Genomic DNA, 26,160 nt, shown 5'->3' on the forward strand with positions numbered 1-26,160 from the left:
ATATGACACGTTACGGAATAGGTTAGCCTGTGGCATGAACAATGACGCTATTCAATGCAGATTGCAGACGTTGACATAAATTTTAAACAAGCAATAGAGATAGCACTGGCCATGGAGAGCGCTGAAAAAGGTGCTCATGAGTTGCAGAACACACAAAATGGCTCCACTGACAAGTTAGGGCAGGAATCTGCAGCCAGCCGTGGAGTCAGAACCACCATAGATGTGAAGCAGGAAAAATTTGAGCCACCAACAAAATAAAAAAGGTACAGAATAGGCAGTCAGTCAGTAATGCTCAAAAGGAAATGCTATTGACGTGGAGGTAACCACACTCCATGTTGGTTCAACGAGGCTGAGTGTTTTTGTCACAAAAGAGGACATGTCACAAAAGAAGACATTTGATAAAACAGTCCAGAGTGAAGTCAAGATCAGAGAGTAATCAATCAACCAAGATGCTACAGGTATACAATGTAGAAGAACCTAGCACTTGTGATTCTGGTATTCACTCGGTTTAATCTAAAAAAAAGATAGACCCTATTACTCTACGTAAATGGGAAGCATCTTAAGATGGAAGCGGATACAACAGCATCAGCCACTGTAATGGGCAAGCATGCATTTCAGGACCCAAGAGGAGTGCAACCATTGAAATTGAACAGCATTTCTGCCAAGTTGAAGACGTGTACAGGAGATGCAATAAAAATAAAAGGCACAATGGTGTTACAATTTAAGTGGATCCAGATGCAACTCCTCAATTAAGGCAATGGTGCCATATACCTATGAGAGAAAGTGGATATGGAGTTAAACAGGTTGGAATAACTAGGCATTATCCAGCCAGTTCAGTTCTTGGAAAGGGTAGCACCTATAGTCCCTGCATTGAAATTAGACAATATTATCCACATTTGTGTCGATTATAAGCGAATAGTTAATCAGGCCACCAAACTGGACAAATGTCCAATCCCGAGATTTGAAGACCTGTATGCAAAGCTGGCAAGAGGTCAACCTTACATAAAGCTGGATATGTGTCACGCGTACTAGTAAGTGGAATTAGAACACTTTCCGGGGGTATGTCACAATAAATGCACACAAAAGCCTGTTCCAGTACACATGCTTGACTTTTGGCACCTCTTTGGCATGTGTACTATTCCAAAGGACAATGGAGAATCTGCTACAGGGGCTGTTGTGGGTTGTAGCATACCTTGATGATGCCCTTATAACTGGATCAATGGAGGTTGAACATCTATCAAACTTAGTGGAGGTGTTAAAGAGATTTCAGGAGGCTGGAGTTTACTTCAAGAAAGAGAAGTGCACCTTTCAAACCACTGTGGTGGCGGAGGACCTACCTGGGGCACCGTGTAGATGCACAAAGATTACACGCAGTGAAAAACAAGGTCAAGGTGATAAAGGAGGCACCTGCCCACAAAAATACAACTGAACTAAAATAGTTTTGGGGGATAAACTACTATGGATGTCTATTTAACCACATTTATCAACAGTATTGGCTCCCTTGCATATTTTGCTAAAAAACACCATAGACAGTCTTGGAATGCTCCCCAGGAGAAAGCTTTCAGCAGAGTAAAGCCATTGCTTGCAAACAGAGCAAAGCAATTGCTGCATTCGTCAAATCTGTTTGTACACTTTGACCCATCTAAAGAAATGTTATTGACCAGTGATCCTTCTCCACATGGTGTTGGTACAGTGTTGTCCCATGAGATGGATGACAGCTGTGAAAAGCCGTTAGGTTAACGTGTCAAGAAACCTCTCAAGTGGTCGAAGTAGGCTCCTCGCATATCAAGAAGGAAGCACTATCGATAGGCTTTGGTGTCAACAAATTCCACCAGTACCTTACATGGTAGACACTTTACCATCAATTCTGACCACAAACCGCTCGCATCTCTTCAAGGAGGCGACTATCCCGTTAATCGCCTTGGCAAGAATTCAATGATGGCCATTAATTCTGCCCTAAGAATATACTTTCAAGCACCGACCTGGAACGAACGTAGCAAGTGTGGATGCTCTTAGCTGCCTATTCTTGCAAGAAACCATCACATGCACTCCTGAACCGCAAGAAATTAATGCTGCAGTCTCAGTGAAGCAGATCAGGCACTGGACCAATCAAGATTTACTTCTGTCCAAATTGAGACAAAACCTTTATCAGATGGGTAAATGAGCCAGTTGGAGCAAATGAAACCATTCTTTACCCGTGAGAATGAATTGAGTGGTCAGGATGGCATCATACTCTGGGGAGCAAGAGTAGACATCCCTGTACCAGGCAAACAGCTGCTCTAGTTGAATTACACAATTCTTGTCCTGGTATCCCACGATGAAGATGCTTGTCAGGTTGTGTGGTGGACAGGTGTTGATTCTAATATCGAGAAGCTAGTCAAGCACTGTCAACGGTGCCAACTGCAACAAAGGTTGCCTACATAGCCCCACTGCACCCGTGGGAATGGATATATACCAATTATGTTGGTTTATTCCTGGGTACACTATTTCTGCACATGATTGATGCACACTCTAAATCAGGGGTGGGCAAACTACGGCCCGCGGGCCGCATGCGGCCCGCCAAAGGTATTTCTGCGGCCCACCAAGTCATTAAAAAAAAAAAAATTAAAAAAAAAAAATTTTAAATTTTTTTTTAAGGTTAATGGGGGGGGGGGGGGGCTGTTGGGTTACTTACTGGTATAGGGTGGATACGTTGACTTGAGTAGGGTGATCATTGCTCGGCACAACGTCGAGGGCCGAAGGGCCTGTTCTGTGCTGTACTGTTCTATGTTCTCTATGAGGCGCCCAGAATCATAACCGGGTGAAGTAATTATTTTACTTAATATACTATGCGGCCCTTTGTGAATTGTGAATTTCTGAATGTGGCCCTTGCACGGAAAAGTTTGCCCACCCCTGCTCTAAATGGATGGACGTTTGAGGTGAAGTCACCTACATCGCATGCTACCATCAAAGGATTCCATCGGGACAGCACAGTGGCTCAGTGGTTAGCACTGGGACTGCAGCGCTGAGGACCCGGGTTCGAATCCCGGCCCTGGGTCACTGTCCGTGTGGAGTTTGCTCACTGTCCGTGTGGAGTTTGCACATTCTCCCAGTGTCTGCGTGGGTTTCACCCCCACAACCCAAAGATGTGCAGGTTAGGTGGTTTGGCCACACTTAATTGCCCCTTAATTGAAAAAAAATAATTGGCTACTCTAAATTTAAAAAGGAAAAAAAAGATTCCATCAATGTTTTTCAACTCTCAGATTACCTGAAGTCATGGGGCGCGATTCTCCGCAAATGCGGAGAGTCGTAAAGGCTGCCGTGAAACTGGTCGTGTTTCACGGCAGCCTCCGCGCACCCTCCCAGGACCAGATTCTCCCCCCCCGGGCGGGGCTAGCAGCGGGGCCCCGTGAAGCACGGCATCGCGGGCTTAGCGACCGTTGCTAAGTCCGCGCGCCAAGCGTCACGTCAGCTGACGTGCATGATGACGTCAACCGCGCATGCGCGGATTGGACGGCTCCAACCCGCGCATGCACGGGGCTGTCATCTCCCTCGGCCGCCCCGCGGACTGATCCTGCGGGGCGGCGGAGCGAGAAAGAGTGCGTCCGTTACGGACGCACTGCCCACGATCGGTGGGCACCGATCGCGGGCCCATGCTCCCCTTGACACGGCCGTGGTACTGCCGTGCTAATCGGGGCCCTGGATGCCCAGAACGGGCATGTTGCGGCCGTTTTTACGACGGCAGCAAGCAGGTGTGTTTGTTGCCGTAAAAACGGCCGTAAAGGCCTGGGAACTCGGCCCATCGGCCCGGGGAGAATCGCTATTCGCCGTAAAAAACGGCGAGCAGCGATTAGTGTTGTGGGGCGGCCGTGGGGGGAGAATAGCGGGAGGGCGTGAAAAATGTCGGGGACGTCCTCCCGCTATTCTCCGACCCGTCGTGGGCAGCAGAGAATCGCGCCCATGGTATCAGACAATGGAACCGTATTCTCAATTGTTGTGTTTCAAACCTTCAACGTTCTCAATGATATTAAACACATTAGAACTGCTCCTTACCACCCAGCATCAAACTGACTGGCCTGGAGATCCATCCAAATTTACAAGTCTGGCCTAAAGAAATTGTCAGGGGAACCTTAAAGACAAAAATCTCATGATTCCTCCTTAGCTATTGTACCACTCCACATGCATCAACCGGAGTTCCATCAGCAGAACTGCTAATGAAACATCGTCTCAAAATGAGACAGTCTTGTGTTTCCAAATTTGCCAGGGAGGATAGAAGCCAGCCTAAGTAATCAGAAAGCAAGCCATGATTCACATAGTACAGCAAAATCATTTCTGGTAAATAAAGCTGAATAAGTGAGAAACTTCGACAGTGGATCAAGTTGGGTCCCGGAATTGTCTCCAAGAGCAGACCCCTGTCATACCAAATGGACGTGGAGGGATAGATCGTTCGTAATCGTGTGGGCCATTTGAGGAGTAGAGAGGCACGCCAGCAGTCAGTGTTGCTATCAAGAATTTTATTTTAAAGTTTGTTCATGGGATGTGGGCGTCGCAGGCTGTGCCTGCATTTATTGCCCATCCCTAATTGCCCTTGAGGGGAAAGTTAAGAGTCAACCATATTTCTGTGGATCTGGAGTCACATGTAGGCCCGACCAGGTACGGTTGGCAGATTTCTGTCCCTAAAGGGCATTAGTGAACCAGATGAGTCTTATTTTTTTTACAACAATTGACAATGGTTTCATGGTCATCACTAGACTTTAAATTCCAGACTTTTTTGAGTTCAAATTTCACCATCTACAGTAGCAGGATTTGGACCTGGGACCCCAGAGTACTCTGGGTCTCTGGATTACTAGTCCAGTGACAATACCACTACATCACTGCCTCCTGTTTCGACATTTGTGGGTCCCACCCCCACAACCCAAAAAGATGTGCAGTGGAGGTGAATTGGCCACGTTAAATTGTGCCTTAATTGGAAAAAATAATTGGGTACACTAAATTTATAAAAATAAATAAAATAATGAGTCCCACATGATGTGTTGTCTCCCTGGTGTCAGGGTGAAGGACACCACAGATAATATGCAAGCCAGAAGCTATGGTTCATGTTGATACCAATGACACAGGACCTCAATATCTGCTCCCATTGTAGGGGCTAGGGGAGAAAGTGAAAAAGGACCTTGAGGGTTGTAATCTTTGGATTTCTCCCAGTGGCATGCCACAGCCAGTGTAGAAATGGGAAGTCAAGAAAATGAATACGTGGCTTGAAGCATGGTGCAGGAGGAAGGGTTTCAGATGCTTGGGGCATTATGACAAGGTGATGTTACAACTTGAGTACACGCATGGCAAACAGAAACATCATGAAATAGACAGAGCAAAGCAATCCCACAACTAATGGATAATCAAAGCTCTAAAGCAAAGGCTATGGGCCCTGACAACATCCAAGCGGAGTACTGGAAACATATGGTCCAGAATTAGCCACACACCAAGCCAAGCCTGTTCCAGGACAGCTCAATGCCAGCATCATGGAAAATTGCTTAGGTATGTCCAGCCCAGAAAAAGAAAGACAAATCCAATCCAGCCGATTAATCCTCATCAGTCTGTTCTGAATCATCAGTAAAGTGGCAGAAGGTGTCACTGATGGTGCTTTCAAGCATTTCTTACTCAGCAATAACCTGCTTGCTGATGTTCAGTTAGGGTTCCACCAGGTACACTCAGCTCCAGACCTCAGTACAGCCTTGCCTTGGACATGGACAAAACAACTGAATTCCAGGGGGAGGTGAAATTGACTGCCCTTAAAATACAGGCAACACTTGACCAAAGGTGGCATCAATGAGCCCTAGGAAAATTGAAGTCATTGGGAATCTGAGGAAACAGCTTTATTAGTTGGAATCATTCCTAACAGAAAGGAGGATGGCTATGGTTGTTAGAGGCCAATCATTTTAATCCCTATGCACTGCCACACGAGTTCCTCAAGGTACTACCCAAGGCCCAACCAGCTCCATCTGGTTCAATTACCTTCTGACAAAGAGCAGTGACACTAACTAGGACAAAGCAGTCCTGCTTGAAAGTCACTCCAGCCACCACCTTAAACATTCACTTCAAGGACAGCCTGGTGGCACAGTGGTTAGCATTGCTGTCTCATGCGCCGAGGTCCCAGGTTTGATCCCGGCTCTGGGTCACTATCCGTATGGAATTTGTACATGCTCTGTGTTTGCGTGGGTTTTGCCACCACAACCCAAAGATGTGCAAGGTAGGTGGATTGGCCACGCTAAATTGCCCTTTAATTGGAATAAATTGGGTTCTCTAAATTTATGATCAAAAACAAAATTATTTTTAAAAAAACATTCACTGCCTTCACAACTGTTGCACAGTTGCAGCAGTGCGCATCATCTACAAGAACTCACCAACGTGCTCCAAATTCATGATCTAGAATGAAAAGGACAGCAACTGGATGGAAAAGCCACCACCTGCAAGTTCCCCTCCAAACCAAACACCATCCGGACTTGGAATGTCGTTGCCTTTCATTCACTGTCACTAGGTCAAAAGTCTGGAACTTCTTCCCTGAAAGCACTGCGGGATTACCTACACCACATAGACTGTAATGGTTTACGGTGGTTGCCCACAGCCACCTGCTCAAGGGCTATAAGGAATGGGTAACAAATGCTGGCCCTGGCAGTGGTGTTCACATCCCATGAAAGGATGAAAAATGACCCAACCCAGCTGTCGTTAGATACGGTTTGGGCAGATCTGTTCAGTACCAAGTGTCTTCTCAGACCATTTCAAAACCCACGTGAAAACATCACATCTAACAACCTCCAAGCCATGGCGCAGGAAAGTAAATCAAGTTGCAATGGATTTTTAAGCTAATATGACATGAGCCGTTAGAAGTTAACCAGGGTATGGTAGTGTAAATCTTGATTTGTTGGCTGGCACCAGAAAAAAAAACATGAAAAGTAAAATATTATTTTTTAAATTTTTTAAAAAATTGGTTCACTATTTCCAGTTCATAAAAGATTGCAAGAAAAGCCCCAGCAATTCCAGCTCACCAGTCAATTTAACATTAGTAGTGGGCAAGCTTCTGGAAATAATTATTTGGAATAGAACTAGCAGTCACGTCGAAAAATGTGGGTTGATTAGAAGAGCAAGCATTGATTTCTAAAAGGGAAATCATATTTAACTAACTTGGTTGTTTTTTTGAGGTGGTAACTGAAAGGTTAATGAGGGTAAAGCTGTTGATGTGGTGTGCATGGACTTTCTGAAGATATCCACAATACCACACAACAATCTTGAGAAAAGTTATGGCTCTTGGAATAAAAGTAACAACGTGGATACAAAATTAGTTGAATAATAGGAAGCAGAGAGCAAATGGTCAATGGATAACAGGACCCTTGTTTCTCCTGATATAAATTACTGATCTAGATTTTGGTGTGCAAGGGAGAACTTCAAAGTTTGTGGATAACACAAAACTTAGAAGTATTGTAAACAGCAAAGAGAACAGTGTAGAACTTCAAAAGGACACAGACAGGTTGGTGGAGTGGGCAGATAGGTGGCAGATGAAGTTCAATGTGAAAACTGAGGTTGTGCATTTTGGAAGTTAGAATAGGGTGAAGTGATGTAAAATATGAGGTAAGTTGTTAAAGGGGCCCAGGAACAGAGGTACCTGGGTGTATACGTGCATAGATCATTGAAGGTGGCAGAACAGGTGGAAAGAGCAGTTAATAAAGTGTATAATATGTCTGGGCTGTATTAATAGGGGCATAGAATGCAAGGGCAAGGAGGTTATGCTGAACTTATATGAGACACTAGTTAGACCGCAGCTAGAGTAATATCTTCAGTTATGCATGCCACACTATAAGAATGATGTGAACACATTGGAGAGACTGCAGAAGAGGTTTACAAGAATGGTTCTAATGCTGAGAAAGAATGGTTCCAGGGATGAGAAAGAGTTAGGAGGAAAGGTTAGGACTAGTTTTTGGAGAGAAGGCCAAGAGGAGATTTGATAGACATGTTCAAAATCATGAAGGGATTGAACAGAGCAGTCAAGTCCCACTGGTAAAATGATCCAGAATGGGAAGGCACCGATTTTTAGAAGTGATTTGCAAAAGAAGCAAGTGTGATATGAGAAAAAACTTTTCCACATTAGTGGTTCAGGTCTGGAATGTGCTACCTGGAGGTTTGGTGAAGGTAGGTTCAATTGAAGCATCCAAGAGGACATCAGATGATTACTGGAATAGAACAATTTGTAGGATTCGAGAGAAGTCAGGGGAATGGCACTAAGCCATAATACCTGTTTGGTGAGTCGGTGTAGACATGATGGGCCAAATGGCCTCCCTCTGCTCCATAACAATTGTGTGATTCTGCGATATAATAGTTGGTTGTCCCTAATGTCCTCTGATGCTTAGAAAACCAATGCAGTATGGGAAAAATCAATGTATTTTCTCCACTGTATATTTTTTTAAAGTTTGATAATATATTAACGTCCTTTGTTTCAAATAACATGTCAGTGGTTAAATTACAAATAATTCTCTTTCTGGTAATACATACCGGTTTAAGGTCCCGATGAGCGTAGCCTTGGCTGTGAACGTAAGCCACGGCTGATACAATTTGACGGAAAAAGATCCGAGCTTCTTCTTCCGATAATCGGTCTTTTGCAATAATGTAATCAAACAACTCTCCACCAGGGCAATACTGCAACAAAAATGTTAGTGTGTACAGCATAAAAATTGATTTTTTAAAAGAGAACATGCAAAGATGAAAGTTAAATGCTCTCAAATCAATGTTATCGATTTGACCTCCAGTTTTTTTCATGCTAACTTGATAAAATTGGATTTACTACAGGTAATGGAACAACCTTGCATTTATAGAATTCCTTTACCGTTGTAAAATGTCCCAAGATGCTCCACAGAAGCATTATCAATAAAAATGTAATACCAAGTCACGTATGGAGATGATATTATTTAGGTGATCAAAAACTTGGTTTTAAATTGCATCTTAAAGAATAAGAAAAGCATCCAGGTTTAAGGAGGAAATTTCAGAACTTAGGACCCAGGTAAATGGAAGTGGAGATGGAGCAATTAAAATTGATGATGCTCAAATAATGAGCAATTAAAATTGATGATGCTCAAGGTAGAGCAGACAACTCTGAAGATTGTAGGACTGGAGGAGCTTACAGAGATAGGAAGAGACAGGACCATGGATGGATTTTAAAAACAAGGAATGAGAATTATAAAATTGTGGTGTTGCCGGATCGTAACCCCGTAACCTAGTGCAGGCTAGCAATGACATGATTACGGGTGAATGCAATTTGGCGTAAGTTTGGATACCGGCAGAGATTCGGGAGAGTTAAAATTTTATAATGGGTGGAAGGTGGGAGCCAGCCAGCAGTGCATTGGAATAGTCAAGTTTGAAAGTAACAAAGGCACGGGACAAGGTTTAAGTAGGAATCATTAGGCAGTGTTACAGAAATGGAAGTAGACGGTCTTGACATTGGAATAATTGAGGTGGGAAGTTGATGCTTGCAAACAGTCTGGAAGCCTCAGACAGTTGCCAGAGAGAGGGATGGAGTCTGCAGTTAGGGAACAGAGGTTGGAGTAGGGACAGAAAACGATGGTTTATGTCTTCCCAAAATTTAATTAGAGGAACAGGGAACAGTTGAGGTGAATAGTATAAATGCATTTTTAAGGGTTGCTAGAAAAGCGTGAGGGAAAAGGGAATCAATGGTAATGTTGATGAGAGTTAAAAGAGGAAGATGGAGCGGAGGAAATATAAGATTGCTGCAAGAACGCTGGCATAGACTGGTTGGGCCAAAAGGCCAGTTTCTGCACTGTATATTTAGCTGGAACTGAAGCTAAACTAGGAGAAAATTTTCTTGCTGGGAAGAACAGTTGGAAATCTTTAAAAAAGGTAATGAATGAAGTTCAAGAGAATGTAGGCCACAAAAAGTTAAAAACATGCAAGCAAAGTTTGGGGCATTGTAGATAAATAAAGATAAATTGAATCTAAAGAAAGAACAAGTATAAATAGGTACTAAGTTACTAAAAGAAAGCAAGAAATGAACCATCTGAAAGGCAATAAGAAATTACTAAAACAAAATTATCAAGGAACACAAAAAGAATAAGGAAGTATTGGACAGACACCTAAATAAGATGGAAAATCAAAGTAAGGATATGGGCAGAGACAACACTAGAGAAATGGCCGAAGTATTGAATCGTTACTTTGCCTCAGTTTTTACTGAAGTAGATTACAAAATCAATATTTCACAGGAGGATGAGTTTAAAGAATAAACAATTGGGATAGAAAGGGAGCAAATAATTAACACAAGCAAAATTAAAAAAAACGTTTGGATGGTGTATGCCCATGGATATTCAAGGAAACTACAGAAGAGATAGCAGGGACATTGGTAGAGAACACCCCATAGTTAATTACAGAAATATGGTCATGGAATTTTATGATTTTAAGCAAGACAAAAATTATATTGTATAGAAAAATTTGAACAAAGCACACTTGTTTTTTTTTAAAACTTCTTTCAAATAATTCCCTCATACATGACAATAATCTTAGAGGTTCATAGAAACATAAATACATAGAAAAGCTCAGTCATTCAATATAATCATGGGTGATCTTCTATCTCAATGCCATGTTCCCGATCTCTCATCATATCTTTTGGTTCCTTTTGAGTCTAGAAGTCTATTTCCATCTTAAATATACTGTGCCTTGGCCTCACAGCCTTATTTGGTAGATAACTCCACAGGTTTACCACCCTCTAAATGAAGAAACCTCTCATCTCAATCCTAAATGGTCTACCCCATATCCTGAGATTGAGACCCCTTGTTCTGGACCTGCTCAGCCAGAGGAAACATCATCCCTGCATCCAGTTTGTCCAGCCCTTTCAGAACTTTGTACATGTCAATGACACCCCTTCTCATTCTTCTGAACTCCAGTGAATGCAGGCCGAGTCGACTCAATATCTCCTCATAGGACGATTCTGCCATTCTCGGAGTCAGTCTGGTGAACCTTTGCTGCACTTCCTCTATGGCTAGTATATCCTTTATTAGCTCATTGATCACTGTGGAGACAAATCTATGAGATATGCCACAGACCTCTAAAATTCACTAATTGTCCTCCGTGTTCCAGCTCTTCACTAAGGTAAGATTTTACAAGGATTCTTCTGTGAGTATTTTGGCTAAGGGATCCTCCAACTCTTTTTTCATACCTCAAGGCTGTCGATGCCTCAGCTCATTCTTCTGGTGCCAGCAAATACTCCGATGCTTTCCCCAGCTTTTCAAACGAACTAGGCTGACTGCTTTCTGCCACTTGGCTCTGTGAGGACTAATGGAGATTTCCTCCTGGAGCTACAAGCTAGGTAAATCTTCCAGCTGTTTTTACCACAAAATCCAAATGGTTCTTGAGCCCCACCCACATTTTTAAAGTGCAGGCCTGACTAATGATCCTCCGGTTAGCTCTTAAAATCAATGTGATGCAGTTTATACCAAAGTAAGACTGCAACTGCTTGCTTTGATCTTTCTAAAACAAAAGAAACTTCTATCCCTTAATTTCTATGCCAACATGGCATGCTTTGGGATGTCCTTAAATTATATATGTAAATTAATTATTTTACCTTCATCAACTCGTGATTTAATACCCCATACCCAATATGAATAGTGTGTTTTGTGATCTTTCTCCAAAATTTCTAACTCCATTAGGGAACTCTGCTGTTGACCAAATGCTCTTCATCTGGGAACTACATGCTTCAATAAAAGATTTAAATTACTTAAGTGGAGACGCTCTGACTCTACCACCAGTCGAACAAAAAGTCATCCATGTTCCCACTGTCAACGACAACTTTATTGAATAAGCACAAGCTTCCTTTAAGTATAATAAATTGAGGCTTGTTCGAGTTGCATTTACGTTCATCAGTCTTTCAACCATATGCTCCAATTTATCTAGTCAAACTTTAAATTCCTAAAATTGAAAAAGGTCATATACTAAAATATATGAATTATGAATAAGATTTTTTACAACAGATAAGGTATTTGTAACAGAAAGTGGTGCTTCACACAGATCGGTGCTATCAGAAAGAGCACTGTTATTCATAACTTACATTCACAATCAGGATTTAGCAATAAGTAATTGGCATGACAGCTTGGACTAGTGCGCAGTCAGTTCTAGCCCTGTTTGACTCAGAGTTGCCACAATAATTAGATGTTATTTATAAAAAACGGAGGACCTTGGCTGATTCAAGATCATTTCAACTATATAATAAAGATGTGCCCGGCACTCTGGTTTTAGAACAATACAGCAGTCCTTTACTTTAGAGAGCAACTTCTTCATTCAAGGTCTAATCACTTCTGACAGCTCTTTCTGAGAAGCATCCCGCAGGAACTAATCACTGACAGTTGTCAGGCAGAACACTGTCCTTGGCTAACCCGCAAGTTGCAGCTAGTCAATCAAACAGTCTTCCTCCAAAGCTGTTCCTTAAGATTCCCTCGGCGCCAAGAAGTCTGCTTTCTCCTCTCCAAAAACAAATCCTGGAACACACTGTGCTGACTAGCAGGTTGCTTCAGCTTAAGTCCACTCCTTAAAGATGCATTCCTATTATGAGTCCACGGACTAAAAATAATGAAGTAATCCAAAAGAAATGGGAACAAAGGGAAATCAAAAGGAAGGACTCAACATAATTCAATATAAAAACTACATTTTACAAACTGGGAGGAAAGCTACAATTGAGGAACAAGGCTTCATAATGCAGGACAACATTAAAAAATTTCAGACTATGGATCGTCAGTGGCAGCCATGGAGTGAGTGGTCGCACATTTGGTGGCTCTCGCACAAGGTGAAATTGCTGGCCCTTTTTCACCCGATTCAAGAGGTGTTAGCTGGTGTGAGATGCACGAGCATGGAGAAATAGTCCTGTTCCATCATTGGAGCTGGCTTATGGATTACCGAACGAGCGGAACAAGTAGGAGGCAGCAGCCTGGTGAGAGGTTATTCGAGGTGTGATACAGGAAAAGATGGCTGAGGGTTCAAGGATGACGTTGCCTGACCAGTGGTCTACTGAGGAACTGGTGGACTTTCTGAATGCTACATTCCAGCAGCAGAGACAGGAGGCCTCAAGAGGACCTAGCGAAGGTGGTGAAGCCGCTTGGGGCAGCTATCAAGAGAGTGGAGCAGAGTCTGGAGGCGCAAGGTCTTGAGCTCCAGAAGGTGGAGGAGGTGGTGGGCGAGCATGAGAATTGTCTGACCACATTGGAGACATGGTGCTCGCAGCGGAGAATCTGAAGAGGTGGCGGGAGAAGGTAAGATACTGAGGTGGGCGAAGGAAACGAGAAAGTGCACCTGGGAAGGGAACGTGCTGAGGATCTATCAGAACCTGGGTGCAGAGTTGGCAAAGGGGTGGGCCGGTGTCAATCGGATCAAGGCGATCCTCTAGAAGGAAGGAGTGAAGTTCAGGGTGTTGTAACCTGCTAGTTTGTGGATCATGCACCAGAATTGAGAGTTTTATAAAGTCACACCGGAGGAGGGAAGTCAATTTATGAGAAACCATGAACTGGGATGTGTGTGAGGACATTGAACTTTGGAGATGTTAAGGTGGGGAATTTGGGTCTGCATACCAGCTGGCTTGGTGTATTTAATGTGTCTGGGTAAGTGTGTTTTACTGTTTTTGAGGAATTGCGGGTGAAGGGTGGCTGGGGGGCAGGCAGCAGTCTCGAGTGGGGGTCACCATAATATCTGGTTGGCTTGTTAACAGGAGTGAAGAATGGGGGCGATCTGTGGAGGGAGTGAGGGGGTTGGGATTTCTTTTTCTTTGTTCATGCGGGGGATGGAGGGGGCGCTGACATGGGTGGAGTTGGTTAAGGGGAGGTAGCAGCGGATATTTTGTGGAGAGCTCCAAGGGTGAGCGAGGCCTGGGGGAGCTGGTTGAAAAGCGGCTATGGCTGATTGGCGAGGGGAGGGGGGTACGCGGAGCCCCCCCAACTAGCTTGGTTACATGGAACATTTGGGGTTTGAATGGCTCAGTTAAAAGGTCTCGCGTTTTTGCGCATTCAAGGGGTTTGAAGGTGGACGTGGTGTTTCTTCAGGAGATGCACTTGAAGTTGGGGGATGAGACGAGGCTGGGGAAGGGCTGGGTGGGGCAGATGTTCCATTTGGAGTTGGATATGGAAGCGAGGGGGTGGCGGTGCTGATCAATAAGAAGGTGGCTTTTGAGGTGGGAAATATTGTAAAATAACCCTGGGGGTAGGTTTGTGATGGCGAGTGGGAATCTGGAGGGGATGCTAGTGGTGTTAATGAATGTATATGCCCCTAATTGGGACAATGTGGATTTTCTGAGGCAGGTTTAACAAAGATTCCAGACCAGGACATGCGTCGGCTAGTTATTTTGTAAGGGACCTGTTACGGTTTGAAAGGCCGAAGGAGTTTTTGTGTCTTGCATTGACACTGGGTGTACTCCCAGATTGATTTCTTTGTCTTAGATAAGGCTCTGTTGGCGGGATATTGGATAGGAGTATTCGGCGATTGTGGTCTCTGACCACGCGCCGCATTGGGTGGACTTGCGGGCGGTGGAGTGAGGCTCAGCGGCCTGAGAGGTCGGGGTAGGTGGCGGACATTCCGAGGGTGGATCGGAGATATTCGGTGGCGCCCGAGAAGCATTGCTGAAGGAGAGGCAAGGGCTCCAGGTGGCCTGGTGTCCAGGGGAAAGGAAGTGGGGCAATTGCATAGAGCGAGAGGGGCGGTATATGAGCATGGTGAGAAAGTTAGCAGGCTGCTTGTGCACTAGTTGAGGCGGCAGCAAGGGAAATTGGGAGGGCGAGAGATGATAGGGGCACAGTGGTATTGGAGCCGAAGGGAGTGAACTGGGTTTTTGAGGTTTTTTTACGGAGATGGTATAATTTGGAGCCTCCGGGGGAGGGGAAATGAAGGGATGAGGTGTTTCAGAGGGTTGAAGAGGTCAAGGGGCAAGGGCTGGGACCCTGACCGGGATGAGGGAGGTAATGGATTGCTTGGGTTGGTTCCCAGTCGACTTCTTTTGTTTAAATTGTTCCAATTAAGGGCCAAACCACCTGCCCTACCACTCTGTCTCAGGCTTCGATATCGCTCATTCTAAATAAGGGCAAGGACCCGATGCAGTGTTGAATGTACCGTCCGGTCTCGCTGATGAATGTAGATGTAAAGTTGTTGGCGAAGATGCTGGCAACGCGGACAGAGGATTGTGTGTCGGGGATGATAGGTAAAAACCAGATGGGGTTTGTGACGGAGCAGCAGTTGTCGGCGAATGTACAGAGGTTGCTTAATGGTATAATGATACCCTCGAAGGGCCAAGAAGTGGAAGTGGCTGTAGTAACGGTCGCAGAGAAAGCATTTGACTGGGTCGAATGGGGTATTTTTGTTTGAGGTGTTGGGGTGGTTCAGGTTTGGACAGGACTTTGTGGACTGGGTTCGGATGATGTCGTAAAAACCCATCTGGTTCACCAATGTCCTTCAGGGAAGGAAATCTGCCATCATTACCTGGTCTGGCCTGCATGTGACTCCAGATTCACAGCAATGTGGTTGATTCTTAATGGCCGTCTCAAGGGCAATTAGGGATGGGCGATAAATGCTGGCCCAGCCGGCAAAGCCCACGTCCTATGAATATATATTTTTTAAATGTATAAGGCGCTGAAGGCGAGTGTTCGGACAAACAAGGTCAGTTCAGATTATTTTGGGTTGCACCGGGGACAAGCAGGGGTGTCTCCTCTCTCCGTTGATTCCTGCCCTGGCGATTGAGCGTCTGGCAATGGTGCTTCGGGTTCGAGGAAGTGGAGTATTGAGCAGGAGGTGGGTGTCGAGCACAAAGTTTCTTTGTACGCAGATGATCTCCTTCTATATATTTCAGACCCGGTCGAGAGCTTTGATAGGATCATGGGGATTTTGGGGGGGGGGGGGTTGGCTGCTCTTCAGGGTATAAGCTTATGGGGGAAAGCGAGGTATTCTCAATTAATGCTAGTGGACAGGAGAGGTTGGGAGAACTGCCGCTTCGTTTGGTGGGGGCGAGCTTTCACTACCTTGGGCTACAGGTGGCACAGAGTTGGGCCCATCTGCGTCAGTTGAATTTTGCATGGCTGGTGAAGGGAATGAAGTTGGACTTTAAGAGGTGGAGAATGTTGCCATTGCCTTTAGAGGGTCGGGTCAAAACAGTAAAGATGACAGTGTTGCCAAAGTTTTTTGTTCCAAAACTTCCTGATTTTTCTGCCCAGGTCCTTTTTTAGGAATGTTAACGGGATGATCTTGAGGTTTGTGAGTCAGGTGGGGATAGAATATTATATGGATTTGCTTGTGGGAGGGATGTTGGCAGGCCTGGAGGAGTTGGAGGGCCACATCATTTGCCACAGGGGAATAAGTTCAGATATCTGTAGGTTAGGGACTTCATGAAAAAGGAGGTGCCGTTGTTTCCAATGCTGCTGCCACCAATGCTGGATCAGCTGTTGTCCGAGGATGAGATAGGGGAGGGCAAGGTTGTGGATATATACGGGGAGCTGTTGAAGAGGGAACATGCTCCTGTGGAGGAGGTTAGGCGCAAGTGGGTGGAATTAGGTGGGACGTTGGGGGCCGGAGTATGGAGTGAAGCTCTACGGAGGGTGAACGCGTCCTCGTCATGTGCAAGATTAAACCTTATCCAATTTAAGGTGGTGCACCAGAGAATGAATCGGTTCTTTCCAAGGGTGGAGGATGTGTGCGGGTGGTGTGCGGGGAGGCGGGCGAATCATGTGCATATGTTTTGGGTGTGTCCAAGGTTGAGGGGGTTTTGGACGGGATTTCCGGACATAATGTCAAACATTTTGGGGATAGAGGTAGCTCAAGAGTCCGGAGGTGGCAATAATTGGAGTGTTGGAGGTTGCAGGAAAGCAGGTGGGGAGAGAGGCTGACATCTTGGTCTTTACCTCCCTGAGAGCCCGGAGATGGTTTTTGTGGTGTTGGCAGGACTTGGAGCCGCCAAAGGCAGGGGTATGGGTGAGCAATTTGGCAGAGTTCCTGCATTCGGAAAAGATCAAGTTCATCATTTGAGGGTCGGAGAAGGGATTCACCAAAGTGGAAGCTGTTCATCGACTTCTTTAAAGGACTATTGAGTCGACTGCGGGTGGGGTTCGTTTTTTTGGCCAGGATGGGGAGGTGGGGTGAAAAATTGGAAAAGTGGGGCAGGCGCCGGGAGAGGTTTGGTTCCTGTTGCCGCAGTTGACTTTTGTACTACTTGGTTATGCATATATTGAAAATGCCTTCAATGTACGGTAGCACAGTGGTTAGCACTGCTGCATCATAGCACCAGGGTCCCAGTTCAAATCCCGGCTATGGTCAGTCTGTGCAGAGTCTGCACAATCTCCCAGTGTCTGCGTGGGTGTCCTCCGGGTGCTCCGGTTTCCTCCCACAAGTCCCAAAAAATGTGCTGTCAGATAATTTGGACATTCTGAATTCTCCCTCGGTGTACCCGAACAGGCACTGGAATGTGGCGACTAAGGGCTTTTCACAGTAACTACATTGCATTGTTAATGTAAGCCAACTTGTGACAATAAAGATTAAAAATTTAAATGTTTTTCAAAAATATACTTTCAGATTATGCAAATGGTTAATTTACTTGACTATGAACAATTGTGAGATGATGCACTTCCATGTAACGTCAACACCACCTTAGAAAATAAGAAACTGCATAAGTTGGAACAGCAAGGGGACCAGATCATTAAAAGCAACATCGCAGGTCAGCAGAGCAATTAAGAGTGCTAAATGTGCTTGGAATTATTTCTAATAAAATAATCTTGAATTCAAAAGTAGAAATGTTGCCTAACTTTACTCCTGAAATACTTCTGTAACATTTAGAGGATGCCGTCTCATCCTAGACTCCCAAACGAGTCGATATAGATTACTTCTATCAACCCCATCTTTTAGTTCCCATTAATATCTTGAAATCTTTGATCAATCACCCTTAAATCTTCTAAATTTAGGATTACCGCGCAAATTTAAAGCAAATTTTCTGATTGGAAGGCTGTGACTGAACTCGCTGCCAGAGGAGGTGGTAGAAGCAGGGACAATAGTGACGTTTAAGGGGCATCTTGACAAATACATGAATAGGATGGGAATAGAGGGATACGGATCCCGGAAGTGTAGAAGATTTTAGTTTTGACGGGCAGCATGGTCGGCACAGGCTTGGAGGTGCTGTACTTTTCTTTGTTTGTTCAGCACATTTGTCAGCGTGTTTATGCCTTTATTTAAAGTCAATATGCCAACTTATGGTGACACCTAGCCATCACTGCTGTATTAGAACCAATTTAGAATCTTATCTCAGAGCGCTTTGTGCCTTAACCAGCAAGGCAGGTAGTCCAAGTGTTTGCATAAATACTTCACAGCTCCAGGGTCCCAGGTTCGATTCCCGGCTGGGTCACTGTCTGAGTCTGCACGTCATCCCCGTGTGTGCGTGGGTTTCCTCCGGGTGCTCCGGCTTCCTCCCACAGTCCAAAGATGTGCGGGTTAGGTGGATTGGCCATGATAAATTGCCCGTAGTGTCCTAAAAAGTAAGGTTAAGGGGGGGGTTGGGTTACGGGTATAGGGTGGATACGTGGGTTTGAGTAGGGTGATCATTGCTCGGCACAACATCGAGGGCCGAAGGGCCTGTTCTGTGCTGTACTGTTCTATGTTTAATTGATTCTGAGGTAGCGCGGCACCGTTAACCCACAGTGGTTAGCACTGTTGCTTCACAGCGCCAGGGACCCGGGTTCAATTCCCGACTTGGGTCACTGTCTGTATGGAGTCTGCACGTTGTCCCCGTGTGTTTCCTCCGGGTGTCCCAGTTTCCTCCCACAAGTCCCAAAAGACACGCTTGTTCGGTGAATTGGACATTCTGAATTTCTCCCTCACTGTACCCAAACAGGCACCATAGTGTGGCGACTGGGGTTTTTCACAGTAATTTCATTCAGTCTTAATGTAAGCCTACTTGTAACACTAATAAAGATTATTATTACCACTGCGCCAAGGCCAACAAACTTTAATTATTTCAGAGATATCATCCTGTGCTTGAATATATAAATTACTTGCACATGAGTTATTTTTATATTTGGTTTGACAATGCTGGATTTATATTTGGTTTGACAATGTTGGATTTGCTTTCAATGTGGTGCCAAACACATCCTCCATATGTCACATTCTAGCTGACCCAAGCCAGCTCCAATCTGGACTTTCACTGCAACTTTAATGTTGGTACAAAGTGGGAACTGTATCATGTCGGTGATCAAACTGCATCGTGAACTCTGGCGTGAACTCCATCTGGTCCAGGCAATCTGAATACACTTAAATGTTTTGACCTGTTTCAAATCAAATGATACAACTACAATCTCCATAGATTACCCAAAACTAATTCTTGCCAAATGGTTAGAAACAGAAACCAAATCCAGATATATCGAAAGTACAACTAGGATTTAGATATGGGAAAGAGGTGCCAACAAAACAAGCAGAGAAGGAAGCATTCTCATTTTGTATTTTAATTAATACATTAAGCACATTTTCTTTGGTTGAAATGGGGCAAAAATAAATACCCATTCTAAATACTACACATTTCTGATTTGAAAGAAATTCAATCACTCCTGACATTCTTCAATGTGAATAGATCAAAGAAAGTAGGACAGTTTGTTTTGAAATTTCAAAATGCATACAATTAATTTAAATGTCTTTATTCAGATGGTTACCTCCAGGATGATGAAGATCTTTTGTGCTGTCTCTATAACATGGTACAAACGACAAATATGCTGGTGACTCAAATTCTTCATTGCTTCAATTTCTGTTTGAACACGAGGCAAGTCGTCCTGCCAGAGAAAAATATATACATCAGGACAATCTGCTTTATGTGAATTAACCACGGCCTGATTGGATTAAAAGCCTTGTTTAATTAACAATTAGAGTTTCAAGAGAAATGAAAGGCAATCTCAAAAGTTCTTAATGACACCTTCAAAAGTATATCTCAAAATGAGTCAAACTCTTAAGACAGGTGGAGTTAACTGTTTCAGGTGAAATCATCCTTCCATTATTTTTCTGCAAACTTACCCCAAGTGATTCTTTGTCCATGATCTTTACAGCAACCTTTTCCTTCGTCAGTATGTGACGAGCCAGCTTTACTTTGGCAAACCCCCCTGGAGGGAAAAAGAAAATTCAATCATTTTATTTGATATTTCTCCAAGGACTAGTAAGTTTTACTTTCAAAGTTGCATCAGACTTCCCAACCTTATGAACTATCCTTCAGATAATTTAGCATTGCCTGAATTCTTTAAAATGTGATTGTAGGTCTCCAGTGGTGCATGCTTAGCAAGAGATCAATGGAATTTTTGCAAGTGAACAGCATTAGAGGGTGGAGTATAATAGACCAACATGGGGGAAGTGGGCAGAGGACGGAGGAGGATAATTCAGATCAGCAGTGGTAGTAGGAATGAGACCAAGAACAGCCAGTCACCAGGGGAAGAGAATGAGAACATTTTCCCCACTGGCTAGATTGATTGGAATCAATTGGGGCAGGAAGATTACTGTAGATAAGACAGAACTCAGGCAGTGTACCCCGAGATTCAGCAAACTTCAGCAAACAGAGAACCGAAAGTTGACAGGAGATGGATGAGCTGGATCAACAGTGATCTGAAGATGCGGGTACTGTGGGTGCTGGAGAGGGGGGGGGGCTTTTTTCGGATAGGGGATTGTTTGTTTTGGGGCAATTGCCCCCCCAACCCCCGCCACCACTTGTGTTTTCCTTTTTGCAGGGGGTGACCTGGGTTTTGGAACTGTACTTGTTTGTTTGGGGGAAGGTGGGCTCCAAGGCCAGTCGCTTGCACAGACCAAGAAGGGAAGGGCAAAGGGAGGGGTAGGTAGGAGGGTCCTTTGGGCAGCAGCTGCCACCCTGGCAGGTAATGTTGATGAACGGAAGTGAGGTGGGGGAGGTGGCCGTGGGGGATGCAATGTGTCAGTGCTGGAGAATGCACTTGGTCATGGGCAGAGTAGGGTGCCATCTTGGATGGGCCCAGTTCAGGCAAAATCAAAGGAGGTAGAATTGGAAGGGAAGGATGGCGGGATGGGAGTGGAGGCGTAAGCCTCCAGTAAGGTTTGTAACATGGAATGTACAGGGAGTGAACAGGCCAGTGAAGAGGTCTCAGGTCTTCGCACACTTGAGGAGCTTGAAGGCGGGGGTGGTCTTCCTGCAAGCAACGCATCTCCAGGTGAAGGATCGGGTCAAGTTGAGAAAGGGATGGGTCAGATATTCCACTCAGGGTTTGATTTAAAGTTGCGGAGGGGCAGCCATCTTGCTGAGCAAAAGGACAGGGTTTTTAGGGGCCAAGGAAGTGCGGGACCCGGGTGAGAGGTATGTATGTGATAGTGAGCAAAGTGTTGGAGGGGACACTGATGGTGCTAGTGAACGTTTACACGCCAAATTGGGACGATGTGGGGTTTGTGAAGGGATTGCAGAGAACAATTCCGGACCTAGACATGCATCAGTTGATTATGGGGGATGATTTTAACTGTGTGGTGAAACAGAGGGTGGATAGGTCGGGCCTTAAATCAATGGGATGGTTGAGGATGGTGAAGGCGTGGGACGGTTCATGGAAAAGGTGGGGATGGCTAATCCGTGGAGGTTTAGGAACCCGGCGGAAGAGGGAGTAGGGAGTACTCCTCCTTCTCGCATGTATACAACATTGTTATAACCTGCCTGCTTACCATTGGCTGGGGACTAATGACAATCCCACAATCCTGTGGGAGTATGAGCTTCCCCAATGAAGGGGAAGGGGGGGGGGGGGGGGGGGGGGGGGGGGGGCGGAGAAATCATTAGCAGACTCCCTGCATAAATAAAGCTGGCCAGTTTGGAACCAGTACGTGCAATGGATGCGTTACTATTTCCGGGCAAACAATATCACCGAAAACGAGCGCCAGGTGGTCATCTTGCTCACCGCCTGCGGCCCGCATACGTTTGGGGTGATTAGGAGCCTTACGTATCCAGCTGCGCCGGACATCAAAACGTTTGTGGGGCAACATTTTAACCTAATGCCAACGATAGTCCAACGTTACCGGTTTAATACCGCTGAGAGGACCCCTGGAGGATCCCTTGCCGACTTTCTATCAAGGCTACGCAGGATTGCGGAGTACTGTGACTATGGTGAGACCTTATCAGAAATGTTACGCGACCATTTGGTTTGTGGTATTAACAATGCGGCCACCCAGAGAAAGTTGTTAGCCGAGCCAACATTGACTTTTCAGCAGGCCATTCAAATAGTATTGTCCCGAGAGAGCACAGAACGGGGAGTGCAGGAGCTACAGGGAATGGAGGTGCACGCCTTGGGGCGCAACCCCTTCCGTCCAAAAGCGTCCCCCTGCACCCCTGCGGTACCTTGGGCGAGGCGACGTCCGGTTCGACGGCAGTGGCCGTCGGACATTCCTCCCTGAAGGGAGCCTTCTCCAGAACCAATGGATGAGGAGCCATGTCCGTGTCAGACCTGTAGGCGCCGACCCTGTCGCAGACGCGGTCTTGGGGGCGCCAGAGGCGCCGTCATTCCGACAGAAACTGGGGCCAGCCCAGGGGCCGTACCTTTCATTTGGATGAACCTGTGGCGACTACTCCCGAGGACGTGGAGACGGAGGACGACTGCCTGCAGCTGCATTGATGGCAGCTCCCCGTGTGGCCCCCATTAAAGTGACAGTATGGGTCAATGGTCACCCGCTTGAGACGGAGTTGGACACTGGCGCAGCGGTCTCCGTGATTGCCCAGAGGACATTCGACCGCATCAAGCAGGGTATACAGACCCTTACATTAACCGACACACAGGCCAGGTTGGCCACCTACACGGGGGAACCATTGGGCATTGCAGGAACTATGATGACCCCTGTTGTTTATGGATGCCCCGAGGGTCGTTTCCTACTTATCGTGGTGCGCGGCCATGGGCCCAGCCTGTTGGGTCGGGACTGGTTGCGCCATTTGCGGTTGCAGTGGCAGCACATCCTCCAAACAGTTTCTGGAGGGTTTACGGAGGTGCTAGGACGATACCCAGATGTATTCCAGCCCGGTTTGGGGAAAATAATAGGGGCTGTAGCCCGTATCCAAGTCGAACCAGGAGCCATGCCGTGCTATTTCCGGGCGTGCCCGGTGCCTTACGCCTTGCTCGAGAAGGTAGAAGGGGATCTCACTCGTTTGGAGACTTTGGGTATTATCAGGCCTGTCCGTTTCGCTGACTGGGCAGCACCAATTGTACCTGTAATGAAGCCAGATGCCACAGTTCGCTTGTGCAGCGACTATAAACTTCCAGTGAATACGGCTTCCCGACTCAACCGATACCCAATGCCTCGCATAGAGGACCTCTACGCGAAGCTTGCAGGCGGACTCTCATTCATAAAATTAGATACGAGTCACGCTTACCTGCAGTTGGAGCTGGACCCTGCCTCCCGGCCATATGTAACGATTAATACACACCGGGGCCTGTATGAATATACACGTTTGCCCTTTGGAGTATCCTCTGCCAGCGCTATTTTTCAACACGTTATGGGGGGCATTTTGAGAGGTTTACCACGTGTTGCTGTCTACTTGGATGACGTTTTGATCACAGGAACATCGGAGCAGGAACGTCTGGAAAATTTGGAGGCGGTCCTTCGACGCTTTTCGGAAGCTGGAGTTTGTTTACGTCGCACAAAGTGCGTTTTTCAGGCGAAGGAAGTAGTCTATCTGGGTTATCGGGTGGACCGCGAAGGTTTGCACCCCGTCGCAGAGAAGGTGCGCACGATTCAACAGGCCCCCACCCCAACTGACACTTCGCATCTTTGTTCGTTTCTCGGCCTCGTAAACTATTACAGAGAGTTCCGCCCCAATCTGGCAACTACCCTGGCCCCGTTGCACCTTCTGCTAAAGAAGAATCACACCTGGTTTGGGGTCAGCTGCAAGAAACCGCTTTCCGGCGGGTAAAACAACAATTGTCGTCATCAGGGTTACTAACCGACTATGATCCTGGAAAGCCTTTGCTCGTCACGTGATGCATCCCCGTATGGTATTGGGGCTGTCCTGTCCCACAAGATGGAGAACGGGGCCGAGAGCTTTCGCCTCCCGCACATTGACTGCAGCGGAAAAAAAGGTACGCACAGATCGAGGAGGGGGGCCTGGCAGTGGTCTTTGTGGTGAAACGTTTCCACCAGTATGTATATGGCCGCCACTTCACTATTGTGACTGATCATAAGTCTCTGCTGGGACTTTTCAGAGAGGATAAGCCAACACCGCCCATTGCTTACGCACGGATCCAGCGCTGGGCTTTGTTGCTCGCTGCATACGACTATTCTCTGGAGCACAAACCAGGAACACAGATAGGGAATGCCGATGCACTGAGCCGATTGCCTTTAATCGACCGGCCCCATGTCGGCCCCCACAACCGGTGAGGTGGTTGCAACCCTAAATTTTATGGACACCTTGCCTGTCACGGCATCACAGATCCGTGAGTGGACCCAGTCCTGTCAAAGGTTCAGCACATAGTCCTGTATGGTGGGCGGCATAGACAGCTCCCAAGCGAGTTGCGGGCATTTTCCTCCAAGCTGTCCGAATTCAGCGTGGAAGACGGAATCCTTTTGTGGGGGACGCGTGTGATTGTCCTGCAAAAAAGGACAGAAGCTGATACGGAGAGACTTGCACAATGGGCATCCAGGTGTGACCAAAATGAAAATGTTGGCCCGGAGTTATGTCTGGTGGCCAGGCCTCGACACCGACATTGAGAAGGTGGCCCAAAACTGCTCCATTTGCCAGGACCATCAGAAGCTTCTGCCGGCCGCGCCCCTACATCACTGGGAACGGCCAGGGCGGCCTTGGGCGCGTTTGCATGCAGATTTCGCCAGCCCTTTTCAAGGTTCCATGTTCCTGCTATTAATCGACGCCCAGTCTAAATGGCTAGAGGTGCATAAGATGGGAGGCACAACGCCATGCTCAACAATCAAGAAGATGCATTTGTCTTTCAGTACGCATGGTCTTCCCGAGGCGCTGGTCACGGACAACGGCACTCCGTTCACAAGTGAGGAGTTTGCGAGGTTCATGAAGATGAACGGCATACGCCACATCCGCACTGCCCCTTACCACCCGGCTTCAAATGGGTTGGCGGAGCGCGCATTGCAAACATTCAAACGAGGCCTCAAGAAGCGGTTTTCTGGGTCGATGGACATGAGACTGGCTCATATTTTTGTTTTCCTATAGGACCACCCCACATGCGGTGACTGGGGTAGCTCCCGCAGAACTCCTAATCGGCCGAAGACTTCGCACCCGCCTTAGCATGTTTTCCCGGACATTGGCGCAAAAGTACGCCGCACACAAGAACGGCAGGGACAGGGTTTTTCTCGGCATTGGCCAATTCGGCAGTTTACGCCCGGTGACCCAGTGTTCGTTCGGAATTTTGCTGGTGGTGCCCAGTGGGTCCCTGGCGTAATCTTTCACCAAACAGGCCCCTTCTCTTACCAGGTGCAAGCCCAGGGTCGTCTCCAGTGCAAACATGTAGACCATGTTCGGTCCAGAAGACTATCACTTCCAAAGATTCCCCACCCCAGGAGCTCATTTCTACAGCCACAGAGACCAGACACAATAGAAAGTATTACTCACAATCTTCCTCTGGTGCTTCACTTAAAGCCTGCGCAGGTCGTGACAGAACCACGTGGACATAAAGACGCCGAGATGACGGAGGCAGCAGACTCTGACTCCGAGATGGAGACACAAGACACCTCAGAGGGGGAATCCTCGAGCCCACGGGTCGTGGATGGACAACTGTTGCGCCGTTCATCATGGAAGCGCCGGTCTCCATCTCGTTACACGCCGCCCGATCCAGCGATACGATTCTTTGTATCCTGAAGACTCGTGCTGGATTCTTCGTGGCCCTCACAAAAAACATATACTCTAGAATTGACTTTTTTGTAGTGAGCAGAGCGGTGTTGGTGTGGATGGTGGTTGGAGGTTAGATTTAGCTCGAGACAGGAGCAGAGGCCGGGGTGGAGCTTTTGGCGGACGTTTTCGTTTGTTTGTCTTGTGTGTATGTATGTATTTTAAATTTACAAACGTGGTGACAGTAGTTATTGGACAGCCACGGGTCAAAGGTGGTTTTTTCTACAACTTAATTTCAATCGTGTTGCGATTCCGGGTAAAGTGGGGCTGGAATTAACCATGCACTAGCCCAGGAGGTTGTAACAATA

The 26,160-nt window shown here is 46.3% G+C and overlaps 1 protein-coding gene across 6 annotated transcripts in view; it reads right to left on the reverse strand.

Moving 5' to 3' along the window:
* Positions 1-26,160, reverse strand: part of melk (maternal embryonic leucine zipper kinase) — a 126,175-nt gene that overhangs the window by 80,703 nt on the left and 19,312 nt on the right. For all 6 annotated transcript variants that reach the window (XM_038804558.1, XM_038804553.1, XM_038804554.1 and 3 more), the window contains exons 3-5: positions 20,032-20,117; positions 19,677-19,793; positions 8,518-8,661 (exon numbers count right to left, since the gene is read on the reverse strand). In XM_038804558.1, coding sequence (XP_038660486.1) covers positions 8,518-8,661; positions 19,677-19,793; positions 20,032-20,117 — 347 coding nt within the window. The remainder of the gene's footprint in view (positions 1-8,517; positions 8,662-19,676; positions 19,794-20,031; positions 20,118-26,160) is intronic.

This window comes from Scyliorhinus canicula, chromosome 8 (assembly GCF_902713615.1).
Source record: "Scyliorhinus canicula chromosome 8, sScyCan1.1, whole genome shotgun sequence".
In the NCBI taxonomy this organism is placed as follows: domain Eukaryota; kingdom Metazoa; phylum Chordata; class Chondrichthyes; order Carcharhiniformes; family Scyliorhinidae; genus Scyliorhinus; species Scyliorhinus canicula.